At 36.4% G+C, this 15,396-nt stretch overlaps 4 protein-coding genes across 7 annotated transcripts; 3 read left to right on the forward strand and 1 right to left on the reverse strand.

Annotated features, from left to right (window-relative positions):
- Nucleotides 1-1,058: 1,058 nt before the first annotated feature.
- Nucleotides 1,059-1,742, forward strand: LOC111778972 (photosystem II reaction center W protein, chloroplastic). Of its 2 annotated transcripts, none has more exons than XM_023658991.2 (2): nt 1,059-1,256; nt 1,329-1,742. In XM_023658991.2, exons 1-2 carry the CDS (start codon nt 1,160-1,162, stop codon nt 1,643-1,645), a joined length of 414 nt encoding a protein of 137 aa, XP_023514759.2. In that variant the 5' UTR covers nt 1,059-1,159; the 3' UTR covers nt 1,646-1,742. The 2 variants fall into 2 exon arrangements, with proteins under 2 accessions (XP_023514759.2, XP_023514758.2); XM_023658990.2 differs by having other exon boundaries at nt 1,065-1,256; nt 1,326-1,742.
- Nucleotides 1,718-4,119, reverse strand: PLA-I{GAMMA}1 (alpha/beta-Hydrolases superfamily protein). The gene is made up of 3 exons (XM_023658988.2): nt 2,920-4,119; nt 2,632-2,858; nt 1,718-2,029 (listed from the first exon to the last, which is right to left on the reverse strand). Exons 1-3 carry the CDS (start codon nt 3,991-3,993, stop codon nt 1,786-1,788), a joined length of 1,545 nt encoding a protein of 514 aa, XP_023514756.2. The 5' UTR covers nt 3,994-4,119; the 3' UTR covers nt 1,718-1,785.
- LOC111778966 (RAN GTPase-activating protein 1) lies at nt 3,726-7,951 on the forward strand. 2 transcript variants are annotated; one of them, XM_087118889.1, is made up of 2 exons: nt 3,726-3,748; nt 6,054-7,951. In XM_087118889.1, exon 2 carries the CDS (start codon nt 6,065-6,067, stop codon nt 7,682-7,684), a length of 1,620 nt encoding a protein of 539 aa, XP_086975015.1. In that variant the 5' UTR covers nt 3,726-3,748; nt 6,054-6,064; the 3' UTR covers nt 7,685-7,951. The 2 variants fall into 2 exon arrangements, with proteins under 2 accessions (XP_086975015.1, XP_023514749.2); XM_023658981.2 differs by lacking the exon at nt 3,726-3,748 and adding an exon at nt 4,256-4,496.
- A 2,559-nt stretch (nt 7,952-10,510) lies between these two features.
- Nucleotides 10,511-14,752, forward strand: LOC111778127 (F-box/LRR-repeat protein 17). Of its 2 annotated transcripts, none has more exons than XM_087118887.1 (11): nt 10,511-11,198; nt 11,678-11,782; nt 11,978-12,122; nt 12,205-12,389; nt 12,532-12,636; nt 13,091-13,188; nt 13,302-13,519; nt 13,597-13,663; nt 13,777-13,862; nt 14,012-14,110; nt 14,397-14,752. In XM_087118887.1, exons 1-11 carry the CDS (start codon nt 10,618-10,620, stop codon nt 14,460-14,462), a joined length of 1,755 nt encoding a protein of 584 aa, XP_086975013.1. In that variant the 5' UTR covers nt 10,511-10,617; the 3' UTR covers nt 14,463-14,752. The 2 variants fall into 2 exon arrangements, with proteins under 2 accessions (XP_086975013.1, XP_086975014.1); XM_087118888.1 differs by having other exon boundaries at nt 11,681-11,782.
- Nucleotides 14,753-15,396: the final 644 nt, after the last annotated feature.

A 15,396-nucleotide genomic window follows, 5' to 3' on the forward strand; every position in this document is an offset into this window, starting at 1 on the left:
GTTCGACCAAGAGGATAGAGATTTGACATAAGTATATAGAACGGAGTACGAGTATGAGATTTTAGGGATGGTGAGTACGTGTACTCGGGTATATATGTTCGACCAAGAGGATAGAGATTTGACATAAGTATCTAGAATGGAGTACGAGTATGAGATTTTAGGTATTGTGAGTACGTGTACTCTTTTTATTTATTATAATATTTTTTATAAATGAACTGGGATCTATTCATATTAAAACAATATTTAAAATAAAATATGAAATTTTCCTAATATTAGGAAAGAAAAAACATCATTTTAATTAATTTTTTTCTTTGTTTTATTGCGTGCCATGAACATTTTATTATTATTATTATTATAAGTGCAAATAGAGATGTCCACGTGGTGGGGACAAGGAAGCTTTCTTTGTTTCCATCCGTGTCACCTATTTCATTTTTTTTTTCTTCGTGAATTTTTTCATTTTATTGTTGTGGAGATTTCTTCGGTAAATTTTTACTGTTCGTTATTTTTTTAAAAAAATAATTGTTTTAAAATTTTCATTTTTTTAATATAATATTTATTAAAATTTTGTAAAAGAAATATTTTTTCAAAGTAGTTTTTAACATCTAAACTAATCTACCATATAACTTTTAATTTAAATATTACAATTACACTCTCAAAATTAACTAATTTTTTTTTTAATATAACAAAAAAAAAAATATATATATATATATATATATTAAAAATATGGGTTAAAAAACATATTTATATTTAATCTAGTACTCGACCCCATGTATTGTGATTCCCTCAATTTTCGTCTAAACTGAAAATTCTCTCCCCATTTGACGGAGAGCTTGGACCTTGCGAATAAAATGAATATCTCTAAATACAAATGACCGGAACATAATCAAATAAATAAATATCAAAGGCATCTTTGTTTCATACGAAAAAAATAAGGAAAGAATTGGGTAAAAAGAAAGATGAGATGACACGTGTAGACTCACAATTGGGCAGAAGTAGATGAAGGATATCAAATGAATGGCTGTCCCTGTGTGTAGCTTTGTGTGTGGTGCCACTCATTGACACAAACCAATAATATTAATCTTCACAAACCCTTTCATCTCCGATCTCCATATTCCATTATTTTTCATTTTGCCTCCCAGAGTTGAACGCAAAGATCCCAATGGCCGCCGTCGCCTCCGCCTCTGCCGCCGCCGTCCGCTCTTCTCTGGTTCAGAGCCGCCCATTCCCGGCGGCTTCACCCACCACCTTCCTTCTTGGTGAGTTCTAGATTTTGCTCAAAATTGAGTAACCATTTAAATTATTTGAAAATAATTAATTATATGTAGTAGGATTGCCTGCATTGGGTAAGAGAGGAGGAGTAAGGTGTTGTGTGGACGGAAAGGCTAATGGAGAAGTGGAAAACAAGTTGTGCAACTTGGCGATGGGCGCGTCGTTGATAGCTACGGCGTGTGCTGCAACGATGTCGAGCCCAGCCATGGCTTTGGTGGATGAGAGATTGAGCACCGAAGGAACTGGTCTTCCGTTTGGTTTGAGCAACAATCTTCTCGGTTGGATTCTGTTGGGAGTTTTTGGTTTCATATGGACATTCTATATCGTTTACACTTCTACTCTCGAAGAGGACGAAGAATCAGGCTTATCTCTGTAAACCAAACTTGTCATCTTATTATTATGATCGTTGTGACTAATCTTAGAAGCTTCTATTGTTCAAATATCAATGAAGAAGAAGGAAACGACGTTCTAAATGACTTCCGATTTCATATGAATTTTGAATGAACAAAAGAAGATTTAGGAGTCAAAAGTTAAGCCTAATTGTTTGAGATGGTGGTGTATATCTTCAGGATGATCGTCAAACTTTGATCTATCAGGTTGTATCCAACGGCCATCCTTATTCCTTATCATACCTTTGTTTTCGTCTTGCCTCCAATTTGGTGGGACTAAGTAATGATCTTTAAGAAAATCACAAGCCTTGTTCACCAGCGCCGGATCTCTCCCACTCGTTAACACGAACCTACGACCCTTTCCATGGTATCTGTTTCACCAAAATCAATTCAAATAAGTTCGAAATAACCTTTAAACCCGAATGTTCTAAAATAAATAAACAATCTAATTATTAAAATTAAAACAATACCAAAGAACAAAATTTGTAATTTAACAAAACATTTCTCTTCAACCTGCTACCAAACTACCATATAAAATTCTCACTTATCATAATGCATAATTGTCCCTATCGTCACAGTTTAATATAATATATTCATGAAATATTGTGAAGAAATAATACAATATAATAATGTCAGAAACATATCCCAAATCCTTGATTTTTTTATTAATATATATATCTATATATATATTGAAAATTTGGTGATATAATATTATCCTGTTCAATCATTTTAGATACCCTAGAAGATAATATTCTTTTAATATATATATATATTATATATAGTATTATGGTTATTAATTTATTATATTTTTAGGGTATTTTAACAAGTAAATGCCATTTGATATTGTTATTTAAATAATTATGTGACATATTTATTAAGCTAAAAATGATGATTTCACATGATATAGAATTAGGAAAATGAATGGTAATTAGTACAATATAGGAAGATAAAAAGAAAAAGGTCAGAAAGTTACCCATCAAGTAAATGTAAGTGAGCTTCCAAATTATGTGCACAAACGGGGTCGTTTGTATCCTTGAGGAACGGTGAAATTTTATGATCCAATTTTAACTCCACGCCCACGTGTGAATAACTCCACGGTAATTCCTCAGCAAATTTCATCACAGCCGTTGGTACGTTTTCGTTGATTAAAAATCCTGGCGTCTTGGGTACCACGTCATGGACATTCACCACTCTCAATACCTGTTTTCATTTTAATATTATTATTTCCACTAATTATTATTAATTAATTAAGATTAATTACCTTAACTCCCAATTCTTGGAGGCGTTCCTTGAAGGAGAAGTTCCCAACTCGGGGCCCCGAGAATGAGAAAACCGAAACCGGCACAACCCGACCGTTCTCCAACCGGTTCACACCCATTTCCGCAACGTCGAAGCCGCTCAACACCGCCAGAGCGCTTCCCAAACTGTGTCCAGTGATCGTAATGCTCATCTCTTCTCCGGCGAATCTCTCCACCAACCGCTTCACCTCCGTCACAATCTGCTCTCTCGCTGACAACTTGCTGTATCCACAACCTTCGTCTTTGTCTGTATACAGAGCCAGAAATCCCGATTCCGCCTTCACCGCCAAATTAGGGCATGGAATCTTCGCCGCCGCTACTGGTTTCAGAAAATCCATTAGATCCACGATCCATTCCAACCGCGTTACGGTGCCTCTCCACGCTATGGCGATGTCTCGCCGGCCGAGGAGTTTCGATTTCGCGTCGTTTGATACCGCGACGTAGCCGATCCAGTTCGCGTTCTTGCTCCATACTTTTGGCCATCGCGATTTCTTGAAGAAATTCGGTAGGTTGATGTTTGATGTTGCGTAGAGGTACTGCGTTACTTCGTAACCTCCGCTTTCCATTCCGAGTCGTTCGAAGAATTTGCTTCGACTAAATCGACAACTCCCGCAGTATTTCGAGAACGGATCGTAATCGAAAGCGTCGTAGCAGGATTGCGCCATTTCACCGTAGCGGATTATCTCGGAGCGGAGGAGATCGTTCATCGGATCAAGCAACCCGGTCCAGTCGTTGCTGCCATGGATTTCTCGCCAGGAATTAGCGATTTCTGCTGCCACTGATTCGTTTTCGGTATGTTCATCTCCCTCTGTTTGTTTTTCGAGGTCTGTAATAATGGAGGATGTGTCTCTGATTCTTGAAGCTACTTCGTATGTCGATTGTCGTCGTCGTCGTTGTGTTCTCCTTGTACTGAATAATCTGAAACCATGAAAGTGACGATTTGAGGTTGAGAAATGAAGTGAAGAAGATGATTGTTTGGATTGGTGGAGTGAGTTTGTGATTGGGAAGAAGAGGACATTGGAGAGGTGAATCGCCATTGACGATTGAAGCTCGTGCGAGGAAGATGAGGGAGATGAATCGGAGAAGATGATGCAATGAAGTTTGTTTATTATAGTAAAATAATAGACATATGATCAAAAGTCAAAATTTAGTCTCATATTTTAAATTTTAGAAAACAAAAATTAATTATAAATCATAATTAAAACCATGGGGGCTTTGTGGTAATTTCACTTGAAAAGGCAAAGACAAAAACCCGTAAAAGGGACGCTTTGATCTGAGTTATCATTTAATCCGTTTGGATTCGATTGGAGTTTCATCATTTCCCTCCAATTCTTCACACGCTCTTCGCTTTCTCTATCACCAATTTTTCGATGATTGCCCTCCGCCGCCCTCTGTAAAACCTTAAGATTCTTGCATAAAATTTCCCTTTCCTGGGAGATTTCTGAGGAAAATCATTTTTAATCCGTTTTCCTCCCCATTTTCTCCCTTTTTTTTTTTCTTTCTAGGGTTCCGTTTCTGAGGATTTCCACTCTCCTTCCAGGTATTGATTTTATCTTTCTGCGAACTTTATCCTTATTTTTTTCAGTTTTTTTACGCCGGCGATCTTTTTGCGTTGTAGCTTTATATGTTCGATGAGTTGACGTAAAACTTTTTGTTGTTAAGATCGTACCGTAATCTGTGTTCCCAATTGGTTCTTGTTATAGTTTGATTTGTAAATTGTTCGCTTTGTGGAAATTGATTAAGGTGTTCTAGATTTCGTTTTTTTTGCTTTTGTTCATTTGTTTTTTTTTTTTTTTCTTCTTCGCTTGCCCTTTAAATTCCCCCGTTTTCCTGTTCCATAATCTTTTTGGGGGGTTCCAATAAGTTTGTGTATGTTTATGCCTCGTTTCATTCCTTTGAAAGTCTAGGAAACTTAACGGCAGATGGGAACGATCATATTAGAGAAAATCCCAATTATAACAATTAACATGATTCTTGGTGCTAGTTTTTAAATGGCTTTTGACTTCCTTTGTCTACCATGCCGTGTATCTTTATTGAATTCAATGTGTGGGATTTACACTTTTGATTTTTGGTTGTAATTTAATGGGCTTCCTTTAATCAATTCCCCTTTCTAAAAGAGAGAGAAAGAAGTATCCCTTATGATGTGATAGGTTTTGCTGCTTGTATTCGTGGCTTTTTGTCCAATTTTCTCAGGAATGTATGAAGTTTAGTATCCTCTATTGTGTTGTAGTACTTGGTTTAGTACTTCCAACGTGCGATTTCTGAAACTAATCGTAATGATACGTTTTCAACTTTTACAATAGGAATTGTATGCCATTAAAACATCCATTGTCAACCTCTTGGGAATCCTTCATATCGAGTTTTTGTCATTTTCAGCATATAACATTTGATTACTGCTGAATTCATTTTTAGTTAGTAGTTTGTTTGTTGGTCTTGCAACTGCGTAATTCTGCCATTATGTAAATAAACATCCAATTAAGATTTGGGATGATCATAGAAAGTTTAAGATAGTGATGCCTTGCAACTTATCATTTCCTTGAGTATTAGTCATTCTAAATCTAAACCATTATGACATTGCTATCAGGCATCAATTGTTAACAATGATAACCAACTACAGTTTTTATAATGCCTTTTGTGCAGTATCTATCTTTTCTAGATACCCTGTTTATACTCAATTTAAGCTTCATGTCATCTTTCTAAAAATTTACATGGGAAATTATATTTATTCCCTGATGGATTATTCATCAAATTTTATGAGTTATTCATCAGATACTTTGATGTGTGTGATATTTTTCTATTCTGATATATTTGCCCGTATGGTATAAGATAGGCTAGTGACTCACTGGGATTTGATATTATGAAAATAGTTGAATCTTGCTATATAGTTTTGTTTCTAAATTGATGGCTGTATGGCTTTCCATCTACATTTAAGGACATTATTTGATATAGGGATGTAGTATGTGCCTGACGATTTTCCAATCTTCTGTAAGGTGTAAGCTTAAGCTGGGAAATAAATCCCACTAATTTCATTTTTTCCTCTGAAGTCTGAACGTTGATCGTTATTCAATGTTTCTTATTGTGGCCCGTTTTATTGCAGATTATTTTGCTATGGATTCTGCAGCCCAGACATTCCCACCTCGTGTGATGTCAATTAAATTATGGCCTCCAAGCCAGAGCACTAGGTTCATGCTCATAGAACGAATCATCAAGAATCTTACAACACCCTCCATTTTTTCCCGGAAGTATGGCTTATTGAGCAAAGAAGAAGCAGAGGAGGATGCCAAGAAAGTAGAAGATATTGCTTTTGCAACTGCAAACCAACACTTTGAGAAGGAGCCAGATGGCGATGGGAGCTCTGCAGTTCAAATTTATGCCAAAGAATCTAGTAGGCTTATGCTGGATATATTGAAAAGAGGTCCTGTATTAAAGGAGGATGGAGAGGCAATAATATCTGAGAGGGCAGCTGCCAAAGGAACTGTTTTTGATATATCAGGAGGACGAAGGGCCTTTATTGATGCAGAGGAGGCTAAGGAGCTTTTAGAACCCCTAAAAGATCCTGGAAACCTGTTTACAAAGATCTGCTTTAGTAATAGAAGTTTTGGCTTAGATGCTGCTCGTGTTGCTGAACCGATCTTGATGTCCATCAAAGATAGGTTGACTGAAGTTGACCTATCAGACTTCATTGCTGGAAGGCCTGAAGGCGAGGCTCTTGAAGTCGTGAATATTTTTTCTTCAGCATTAGAAGGTTGTGACTTGAGGTCTCTGGACCTCTCAAATAATGCCATGGGTGAGAAGGGTGTCCGGGCATTTGGGTCCCTTTTGAAATCACAGAAACATTTGGAGGAGCTTTATTTGATGAATGATGGTATTTCGGAAGAAGCTGCAAGAGCAATCTGCGAGTTGATTCCGTCTACAGACAAGCTTCGTATCCTTCAGTTCCATAATAACATGACAGGCGACGAAGGTGCAATTGCAATTTCCGAAATCGTCAAGGGTTCTCCTGCATTGGAGGATTTCCGTTGTTCCTCGACCAGGGTAGGTTCCGAAGGAGGAGTGGCTCTAGCTGAAGCTATTGGGACTTGTACCCATCTCAAGAAGCTTGATTTGCGCGACAACATGTTCGGGGTGGAAGCTGGAATTGCTTTGAGTAAATCTATATCTGCTTTTCCAGGTCTTACTGAAATTTATCTTAGTTATTTGAACTTGGAGGATGAAGGAGCTGAAGCATTGGCTAACGCCCTCAAAGATTCTGCTCCTTCCCTCGAAGTTCTTGAAATGGCTGGAAATGATATAACTGCAAAAGGTGCTGCCTCAATTGCAGCCTGTGTAGCAACAAAGCAATTCCTTAGTAAGTTATATTTGGCTGAGAATGAACTGAAGGATGATGGTGTGATTTTGATTAGCAAGGCACTGCAGGATGGACACGGTCAGTTGAGCGAAGTCGACGTGAGCACAAATTCAATTCGAAGGGCCGGGGCAAGATTCTTAGCTCAAATATTAGTGCAGAAGCCAGGATTCAAGTTGCTAAACATCAATGCCAATTATATGTCTGAAGAAGGGATCGACGAAGTGAAGGACATATTTAAGAATTCTCCCAGCATGCTTGGACCTTTGGATGAGAACGATCCAGAAGGAGAAGACTACGACGAAGATGCTGAAGAGAACGGCGATCACGACGATGAACTTGAATCGAAACTCAAGGGCCTCGACATTAAACGAGATGAGTAAGAATTCCACAGGTCTTGTTTTTGTTTCAGGTTTGTTTGCTATTTATTGATTTTTGTTTTCTGTATGTGGGGTAGAGTTCCATACCAATGTTTAACCAAGTGTAACAGATCTCTGCTATTAGCCAGGCATTATTAGTGTTCTAGTTTAGAGATTTTTGAAGAAAAATTAGCTGCTTGCTGGTATTTCTGTAATTTGCCGCTACTTTTTCAATCTCTATTTCTTGTTGGCGTTGTTAAATTGATACAGTTCATCCAGAAGTTTCGATCACGTTATTCACCGACAAACCTTTCGTCTCGTATTTTGTTTAAACCCGTCTCCTCTCGAGGTGGGGACAGAAAAGCCTTTATTTTCATCATCCTAGTCTCCATTTTCTATTTCGTTCTATATTCGTGTAAAATTCAGGAAATCCCTGGATAATTAGCTAGGATGATAAGCGCGAACCATGCTAGATTTTGCAAAGCTAGAGGTCCTAGAATCCTTGCAAAACGTTCACAGAGAAAGCTAACTTGCTAACTTAACGGATTGATTCCAACCAAAAGCTAGTTAGAAGATGAATGACTCTTAGTTCGAACTTGAAATCTATGATGATCACTCTTAGATACCAAGACGACTCACTCTAGAATAGCTTGATCATGGTTGATCCGTATCAATCCTAAAGCAAGATTTGAAAAAAACATACCACCCGAACGGTTTCAACCACAAAATTTTTGTATTTCATTTCAAAATTGAATATTACATGCTTTGAATGGGCCCACAACATAACCCTGACATAAGTTCAGCCACCGACTACAAACAAATTGAAGAAAATTCTAATCACTTTCCAATGTCAGTCACTCCATTATTTTCTTGATTTGATACTTGAATCCTCTTTCTATTGCTTCTTGTAATTGCTCGTTCGGGTACATGTAAGTGATCAGTTGTTGGATTCACATCAGAGGATTAAGTTCCTCACATCAAATTTTTCTATTATGAGTTGTATTATCAGTTCATAATTTAACAATGTTTTTTGAATTCTAAAAATTTATGAAGTAACAAAACTCAACCGGGAGCAATTTAAGAACACTTTCGAAATTCACCCATTTAGTCTCGATGTCAAACAAATTAACATATAAAAATATCGATACGTCGAAAATTAATTCAATATTTTTTCATTAAGAAAGTAAATATTGTAATTTTAATATCATAATTTTTTTTTAATTGTTATTTTCATGCGTGTAAAGACAATGACTGTTGGTCCAACACACGAAGATGTAGTGAGAGAAAGTGGCACGTGCGATCTGACACACCTTTCGTATTTTGCCACCGAATTACCGAAACTACCCCTCAATTTTGCCGTTGAGGTCCGACATATCGCTGGCATCTTTGACCCGATTTTATTTTTTTTCATATTTTTTAATTAAAAATGAAAAAAATATTGTCGTTTGCGGACATTTTAAGCAAGCATGTTACTTTATTCCTAAAATACTTCTATTTGTTATAATTGTGAGATGGAAATCAATATGAATAAATTATTCTGTTTTTAAAAAAGCTATTTATTAATGTGTTTTACAAATAATTTGTAATTTTTTTACATTAATTTTTATTTATTTGTTGCCCATTTTAATATAATGCTCAATATCATAAATACTAAAATAAAACTTAATTTTGTTTATAAAATCAAATTAAAAAAATTAATGAAAATTTGAATAGATAATTATACGAACATGATCTTTCATATGATTACCATATGCTGATCGTGAAAATATAATTTTTAAATTAAAATATTTCAATATTAAGAGTAAGACAACTATTTAAAAATCTAAATTTATTCACATTCTAAATACTATTTTAAATTAATGTAATTTCATAGTTCACGATTTGAATTAAGATTTATGATTCAGATTCCGCACCTAATAACCTCGATATTCCCTATATATATGGTCACGTTATTTACTCACTGTCCCTACAAACTAACACGAGTCATTTCAGCATATTTTGTCTTCACTCCCGTCAAATTTAAAATATGTCATCCAACATATAATTAGTCAAAGTAAAACACGTTTAACCATAAAAGTTCACATGATCGAGTAAATGTAAAGAAATAGTAATCTTCAATTCTTTTTTTTAGTCGTCATATTTTTATGACTACTTTCATTCGAATATAGTCTTGTAAAAATAATTTTTTAATAAATTTTAAACTTAAAATATATATTATATTATTTGGTGAATTAATGTCCACCCAAATAAAAATAAAAAAAATCCTTCACATTCTTAAATGGACTTAAATGACCCCCAAATAATTTGCCTAATTCTTCCAACCACCAATTTATTTTTTTAATACCTTATTTTTAATGTCATATTTAATAATAGTCGTAATAAAGTTTAATACATTTCGCTCGATTTATTAAAAATAATTTATAAATCGAAGCGTTTCATTCTCAAAGTTTATAAATTTATTAAAAAAAAAAATAACTATTTTGATTATATTATCTTTTTTTAATAATAACATGATTAAACATTAATATTCTAACATGGGTATGCATTAAAACGACATAAATGATCAAAAGACCAAAATGACCCTGTTTTTTTCGGGTTTAATTGAAAGAATTAATATTTTTAAAATAAATTTTAATTTCATAAACTAAAACCAAAATAAATAAATAAATAGAAGGCTGAAATGGAGTAATAGTAACGGATAGATTAGGAGCAAAGCCCTCACGTGCTTTTCTCCAAACTTCCAACTCAAGCAAAATCAACGGAAAATGGGCAATTTCGTCATTTCACTAAGACACGCTCCACCTATATAAATAATTTTTCCCCCAATTCTTTCAAAATAAACGCGCGAAATCGACCCTTTCTCCCGCGCACTTCCTCTCTCATTTATCCCAATTAACCCTTTTTTTTTTTTTTTTTTCTCCATCTCTCTCTCTATCACGATTCCCTCCGCCGCCGCTATGGAGCGTTTCCACCACCCCCAGAGCGGCGCCACCACCACTAACAACTCCGATCTCAAGCGCGGCAAGAAGCGTGGAAGCTATAACTGTGGCCGATGTGGCCTCCCTAAGAAAGGCCATGTTTGTAACCTTACTCCTTCAACCACCAATACCGCTACCACTTCCCCTCCCACTACCGATTCTTCCAATTCCGCTCGCTGTTCCACTATTGACCCCTCATCTCACGTTCATCTACGCCGTGCCCTCTCCTTTGATGATGCTGATGACCTCCGCAGCGGCTTCCACTCTGATTTCGATGACATTGACGAGGCTGAGCCGGTCTTTGATTATCCCGATATCGATCCGGATTCCTCTGGATGCTTGCCTGCGAGTTGTCTTTGGGAGATTTTGAGGAGGCTGCCGCCGGCTGGGATTTTGTCGGCGGCGAGGGTTTGTAAGGGCTGGAGAGAGACTACCAAGAAGATATGGAGAGCGGCGGAGGTGTTGAGATTGAGAGTTCCGCCTAAGGCTCAGTTTGGATTTGTTGGTTCATTGTTGCAGAAGTGTTCTGGACTTGTGACACTCTCGCTTAGATTGGAAAGGTTAGGGTTTTTGATCGGACACGGTTTAGATCTATCGGTTTATTTGACGATCTGGTTCTGATGACTTAATGTGACAATAACTTTAATTGAACTGTTAAAAATCAACTGGATCCGGACGTTGTTGAACTATATGTGACTAAAAGTGTGTAGATGAAGTAATTGTGATTTGATCTATGATGAACTAGAGTAATGAGGACCTGATTTTTTTAAATCCATGGTTTTTGATGGCATTAGTACTTTTAGTTGATGATTTTTGATTCCGATGAAATTTATCCGTGGTTGACTAGGTTGTTCTTCAACAACTCCCTAAATTTAGCTTGCAATTACCGACTTGCTAGCTCATGAGATTTTTTTTTACTGTTCTTTTTACCTTTTTTTGATGAGATTTCTACGGAATTTTGGAGATCAGCCTTATTGAATACTATTAGGAAATGTAGTTGGAAGATCTGAGTGTTTTAACATATAAATTAATGTTGTAGCAGCGATTTGGATTCGATGATGTTGGCTTGCATTGCGTTCTCATGCCCTAATCTTGAAGCTCTGGAGATCACTAAGTCCCAATCATCAATAAATCGCATCACAGGGTAATTCAATACCTATGCGTCTTACTTTGTCTAGTACTGATTCTGTTTTGTTTATGTTCTTTTTGTTGATCTGTGATTATAATTGACTATGTGAAAGTGGTGAGATGAGAAAAATAGTGACAACTTAAGTTCATAGCTGAAAGTGTGATCCAATGCCTGATGTTTGGCCATTTTCTTTTTATTTCTAATATACAGTGGTGAGCTTGGTCGCTTTGTTGCTGATAAACGTTGTCTTAAGAGTCTTAAGATGGAAGGTTGTTCTAGTTTGGGGAGTTTTTCCCTCTGTTCATCAAGTCTCGGCACACTATGGCTTTCTGATCTTTGCTCCCTTTCTAAGACGGTTATACCTCTTTTCCTTGTATCTCTTACAATGGCTAGCTCTCTGGAATAGAAATTTGCTCATCCACTTACTATTTTGACAGGCTTTCAATTGCCCCAATTTAAAGGAGATTTCTTTGGAGTTTTCTCGTCATGAAAATGATAGGACTGATCTTGTTGCGATGGTTGATGGCATGGTAAGGGGCTGCCCAAGATTACAGAATGTACACATTTCATCATTCCGTCTATCACATGCTGTAGTACTAGCACTCACAGCTGGACAATTGAGGTTTGTGCTACTAGTACTATTTTAGCATTGCAATGAGCTAGTGCCGAGTAATTTTTCTTCCTTTCTTGATTGTTCAGGGTAGATCCTTTGTTTTCATGAATAATATCGTGGATTGATGTTTTTCTGTTTTTGCATTAATCAGGGGATTGCGGATGCTGTCACTTGTTCTTGGAGCTGACATCACTGATGCATCTGTTGCTTCTATTGCTTCAAGCTATCCAAACTTGGAATTGCTTGATCTTAGTGGGTATGCATTTTTTTAACTAATCTCACATGCCATTGTAATCTTGAGATTAATCTAGCAAGTGCCATCAAGGGTTGATGCAAGGAGTCAATGTTAAGAATCACATGTTTGTGTGAATTAATAGAACTGTTGCTTCTATTGCTTCAAGCTATCCAAACTTGGAATTGCTTGATCTTAGTGGGTATGCATTTTTTTAACTAATCTCACACGCCATTGTAATCTTAAGATTAATCTAGCAAGTGCCATCAAGGGTTGATGCAAGGAGTCAATGTTAAGAATCACATGTTTGTGTGAATAATAGAACTGATATTGCAGTGAATTACTGAAGAATTTATTATCTCTTGCATTTAAAATGCTTACTTAAATCTCTAAAGCAAGCTTTTTGATATCAAACTATTCTGAAGCGATAATTAGTATGAAAAAGATTATCTGAATCGACCATTGATTTGGTTTTCAGGTCCAGCATCAGTGACAGTGGAATAGGAATGATCTGTAATGTATTCCCAGATACATTGTCTAGACTTCTCCTTGCCCTTTGTCCTAACATCACTTCAAGTACTTTCACATCTCTATATCTGATTTTTGTGTAATTTCATTTTTTATTTAAACTTTTGAGTATGCTGGTTCTTGGTTTCCGATCACTGATGAAGTTGCATCCTCATCTTCAGGTGGCATACAATTTGCAACAGCTGAATTGCCACTTCTTGAACTCATGGATTGTGGGATGACTATTTGTGACCCTAATTCTCAGGATTCTACATCTGAAATTGGTGATCATGAGTTATCTAAACCGCCAAACTCCAAGTTTCACCTCATTTACCAGAAGCTGATCATCAAACATAACCACCTGAAAAAGCTGAGTTTATGGGGTTGTTCCGGTTTAGATGTGAGACTCTTTAGTCATTAGCTATCAAATGTTTACACCATTATTTTCTGCATTCTTAATCTGTTCTTTTTATGCAGGCTCTATATCTTAACTGCCCACAACTAGATGATCTCAATCTCAACTCTTGCAAGAATTTGCATCCAGGTGATTATTTTTCCCTTGCCTCTTAATTGATGATCTCCTTGAAACTGACTATTATCCATATGTCGGATTGCAAGTTCTGCACCTAATAATGTTGAATATATGTGTGCTCCCAGAGAGATTGTTACTTCAGTGCCCCAGTTTACGGAATGTGCATGCATCAGATTGCGAGGAGTTATTAGTTGGAGCTATTCGAAGTCAGGTACACAAATTGGCTACTTCACTTTATTCTCCTATTGCATTTGAGGATTGGTTATCTGGAAGAGTGGGAACAATCCGTGTACACGGTAGATGGCTCAAGGATGGGCTAGAATTCTGATGTTAATGTGCATCTTTTTTTGTCCATTTCAGCTTAAAAAGGCTGCTTCACCCGAGGAGAACCTACTCTCATGTAAACGCTTGGCAGATGGCTCAAAACGTATTAGAGTTCCACCTCTTGTCAGTTCACTGGTAAGTAAGAAATTCTTGTTATGAGTATGGATGTCTCAACCAAAAGGTTATTATTAAGAACATAGAATATAACTTAACCATCAGCTTAACACAATTCACGAATATCATTTCTTTCTTAATTGATGTTATCAATTCACATGTTACAACTTCATGATTCAATTAATATCCAAATCTACACATGCTGGGAATATTAGAAGTATATACATAAAAAGATCAGATATTTATGAACTTCGAGTTGTTGAATTTGGTAGTCATCCTGTTTTCTTTTCCCTGTGTTTGTTGGCAGTCATCTGATAATGGTTCGAAACGAAGAAGGGTAGGAAGCCATCACTGTAATATTCATGTGTGTTGAACAGTTGAGAAGCAGTCTTATTTTTTCTGGGTGTACACTGATAATATTTGTGGGTTGTGAATTATTATTAGCCAATGATGGCAGAGTGCACCATGCCAGGCCATTTGGGTTATATAGGCATCGTGCCTCGCTTCTGTAAACATTTCGCTTTGTAACAGCCACTCTTCCTAAAACCTCATGTTTCAGTATGGAGTATAGTACCCAGAGCCAAGCCATAGATGGAAAACTCATTCAGGGTTATAACTTAATTTTTTTTCCTCAATAAAGAATAATAATTATTTATGATTACATCATTTGAGCTATACTTGAGATTCCAGTTAGATTTAAGTTCAGGTTCTCGAGGTTCGTTCTCGAGGTTTTCGAGCATGAGATTTGGAGTTTAGATCAAACACTTGGAGTTGATATCTGGACTCTCATGGTGACCTCCACTAGTGAGGAGGGCTCTTGGTTTGGTTTCATCCAGCTTCATGCTTGATTCAATTGATGCATATGTCAGTCAAAGCCATTGGTGAGATTCTAACCCATGATTTAGTTTTTGATGAAGGCTCAAAGTGTCTTGAGACTAATTTTGGTTTCAGTTGGCTAAATGGGCATGCCATAGCTCAACTATGATCAGCCTGATGTTTCTTTAGGTTTGCCATATCGATATTATATCGACACCGCCATCATTCTCATTAACGAGATAACTTGGCCTTTTGATATTTCGATCTTCTACCTTCAATGTAATGCTTCTATAGATGTTGGCTTGCATTGTGTCCTCATGTTGGTTCAGTTCAACTTAAACTAACTACTAAGTAATCGTGAACCAATTCAATCGAACTGATAGCTTTGAATTGAATTGGTTCGATGAAGTCTTACCGGTAAAGCCTCTTTTACATTAAGATGTATTTTAATGCCCCACCATTATTTTCTTGCTACAACATTATCTCTAACA

This window comes from Cucurbita pepo, chromosome 17 (genome assembly GCF_057944985.1).
Source record: "Cucurbita pepo subsp. pepo isolate OVF chromosome 17, ASM5794498v1, whole genome shotgun sequence".
Classification (NCBI taxonomy): Eukaryota; Viridiplantae; Streptophyta; class Magnoliopsida; order Cucurbitales; family Cucurbitaceae; genus Cucurbita; species Cucurbita pepo.

Coding starts and splice junctions, on each gene's coding strand:
- LOC111778972 (XM_023658990.2), top strand. CDS start 1,160: ATGGCCGCCGTCGCCTCCGCCTCTGCCGCCGCCGTCCGCTCTTCTCTG. Junction 1,257..1,325: donor ACCCACCACCTTCCTTCTTG/GTGAGTTCTAGA, acceptor AATTATATGTAG/TAGGATTGCCTGCATTGGGT.
- LOC111778966 (XM_087118889.1), top strand. CDS start 6,065: ATGGATTCTGCAGCCCAGACATTCCCACCTCGTGTGATGTCAATTAAA.
- LOC111778127 (XM_087118887.1), top strand. CDS start 10,618: ATGGAGCGTTTCCACCACCCCCAGAGCGGCGCCACCACCACTAACAAC. Junction 11,783..11,977: donor TCAATAAATCGCATCACAGG/GTAATTCAATAC, acceptor TCTAATATACAG/TGGTGAGCTTGGTCGCTTTG. Junction 12,123..12,204: donor TTTGCTCCCTTTCTAAGACG/GTTATACCTCTT, acceptor CTATTTTGACAG/GCTTTCAATTGCCCCAATTT.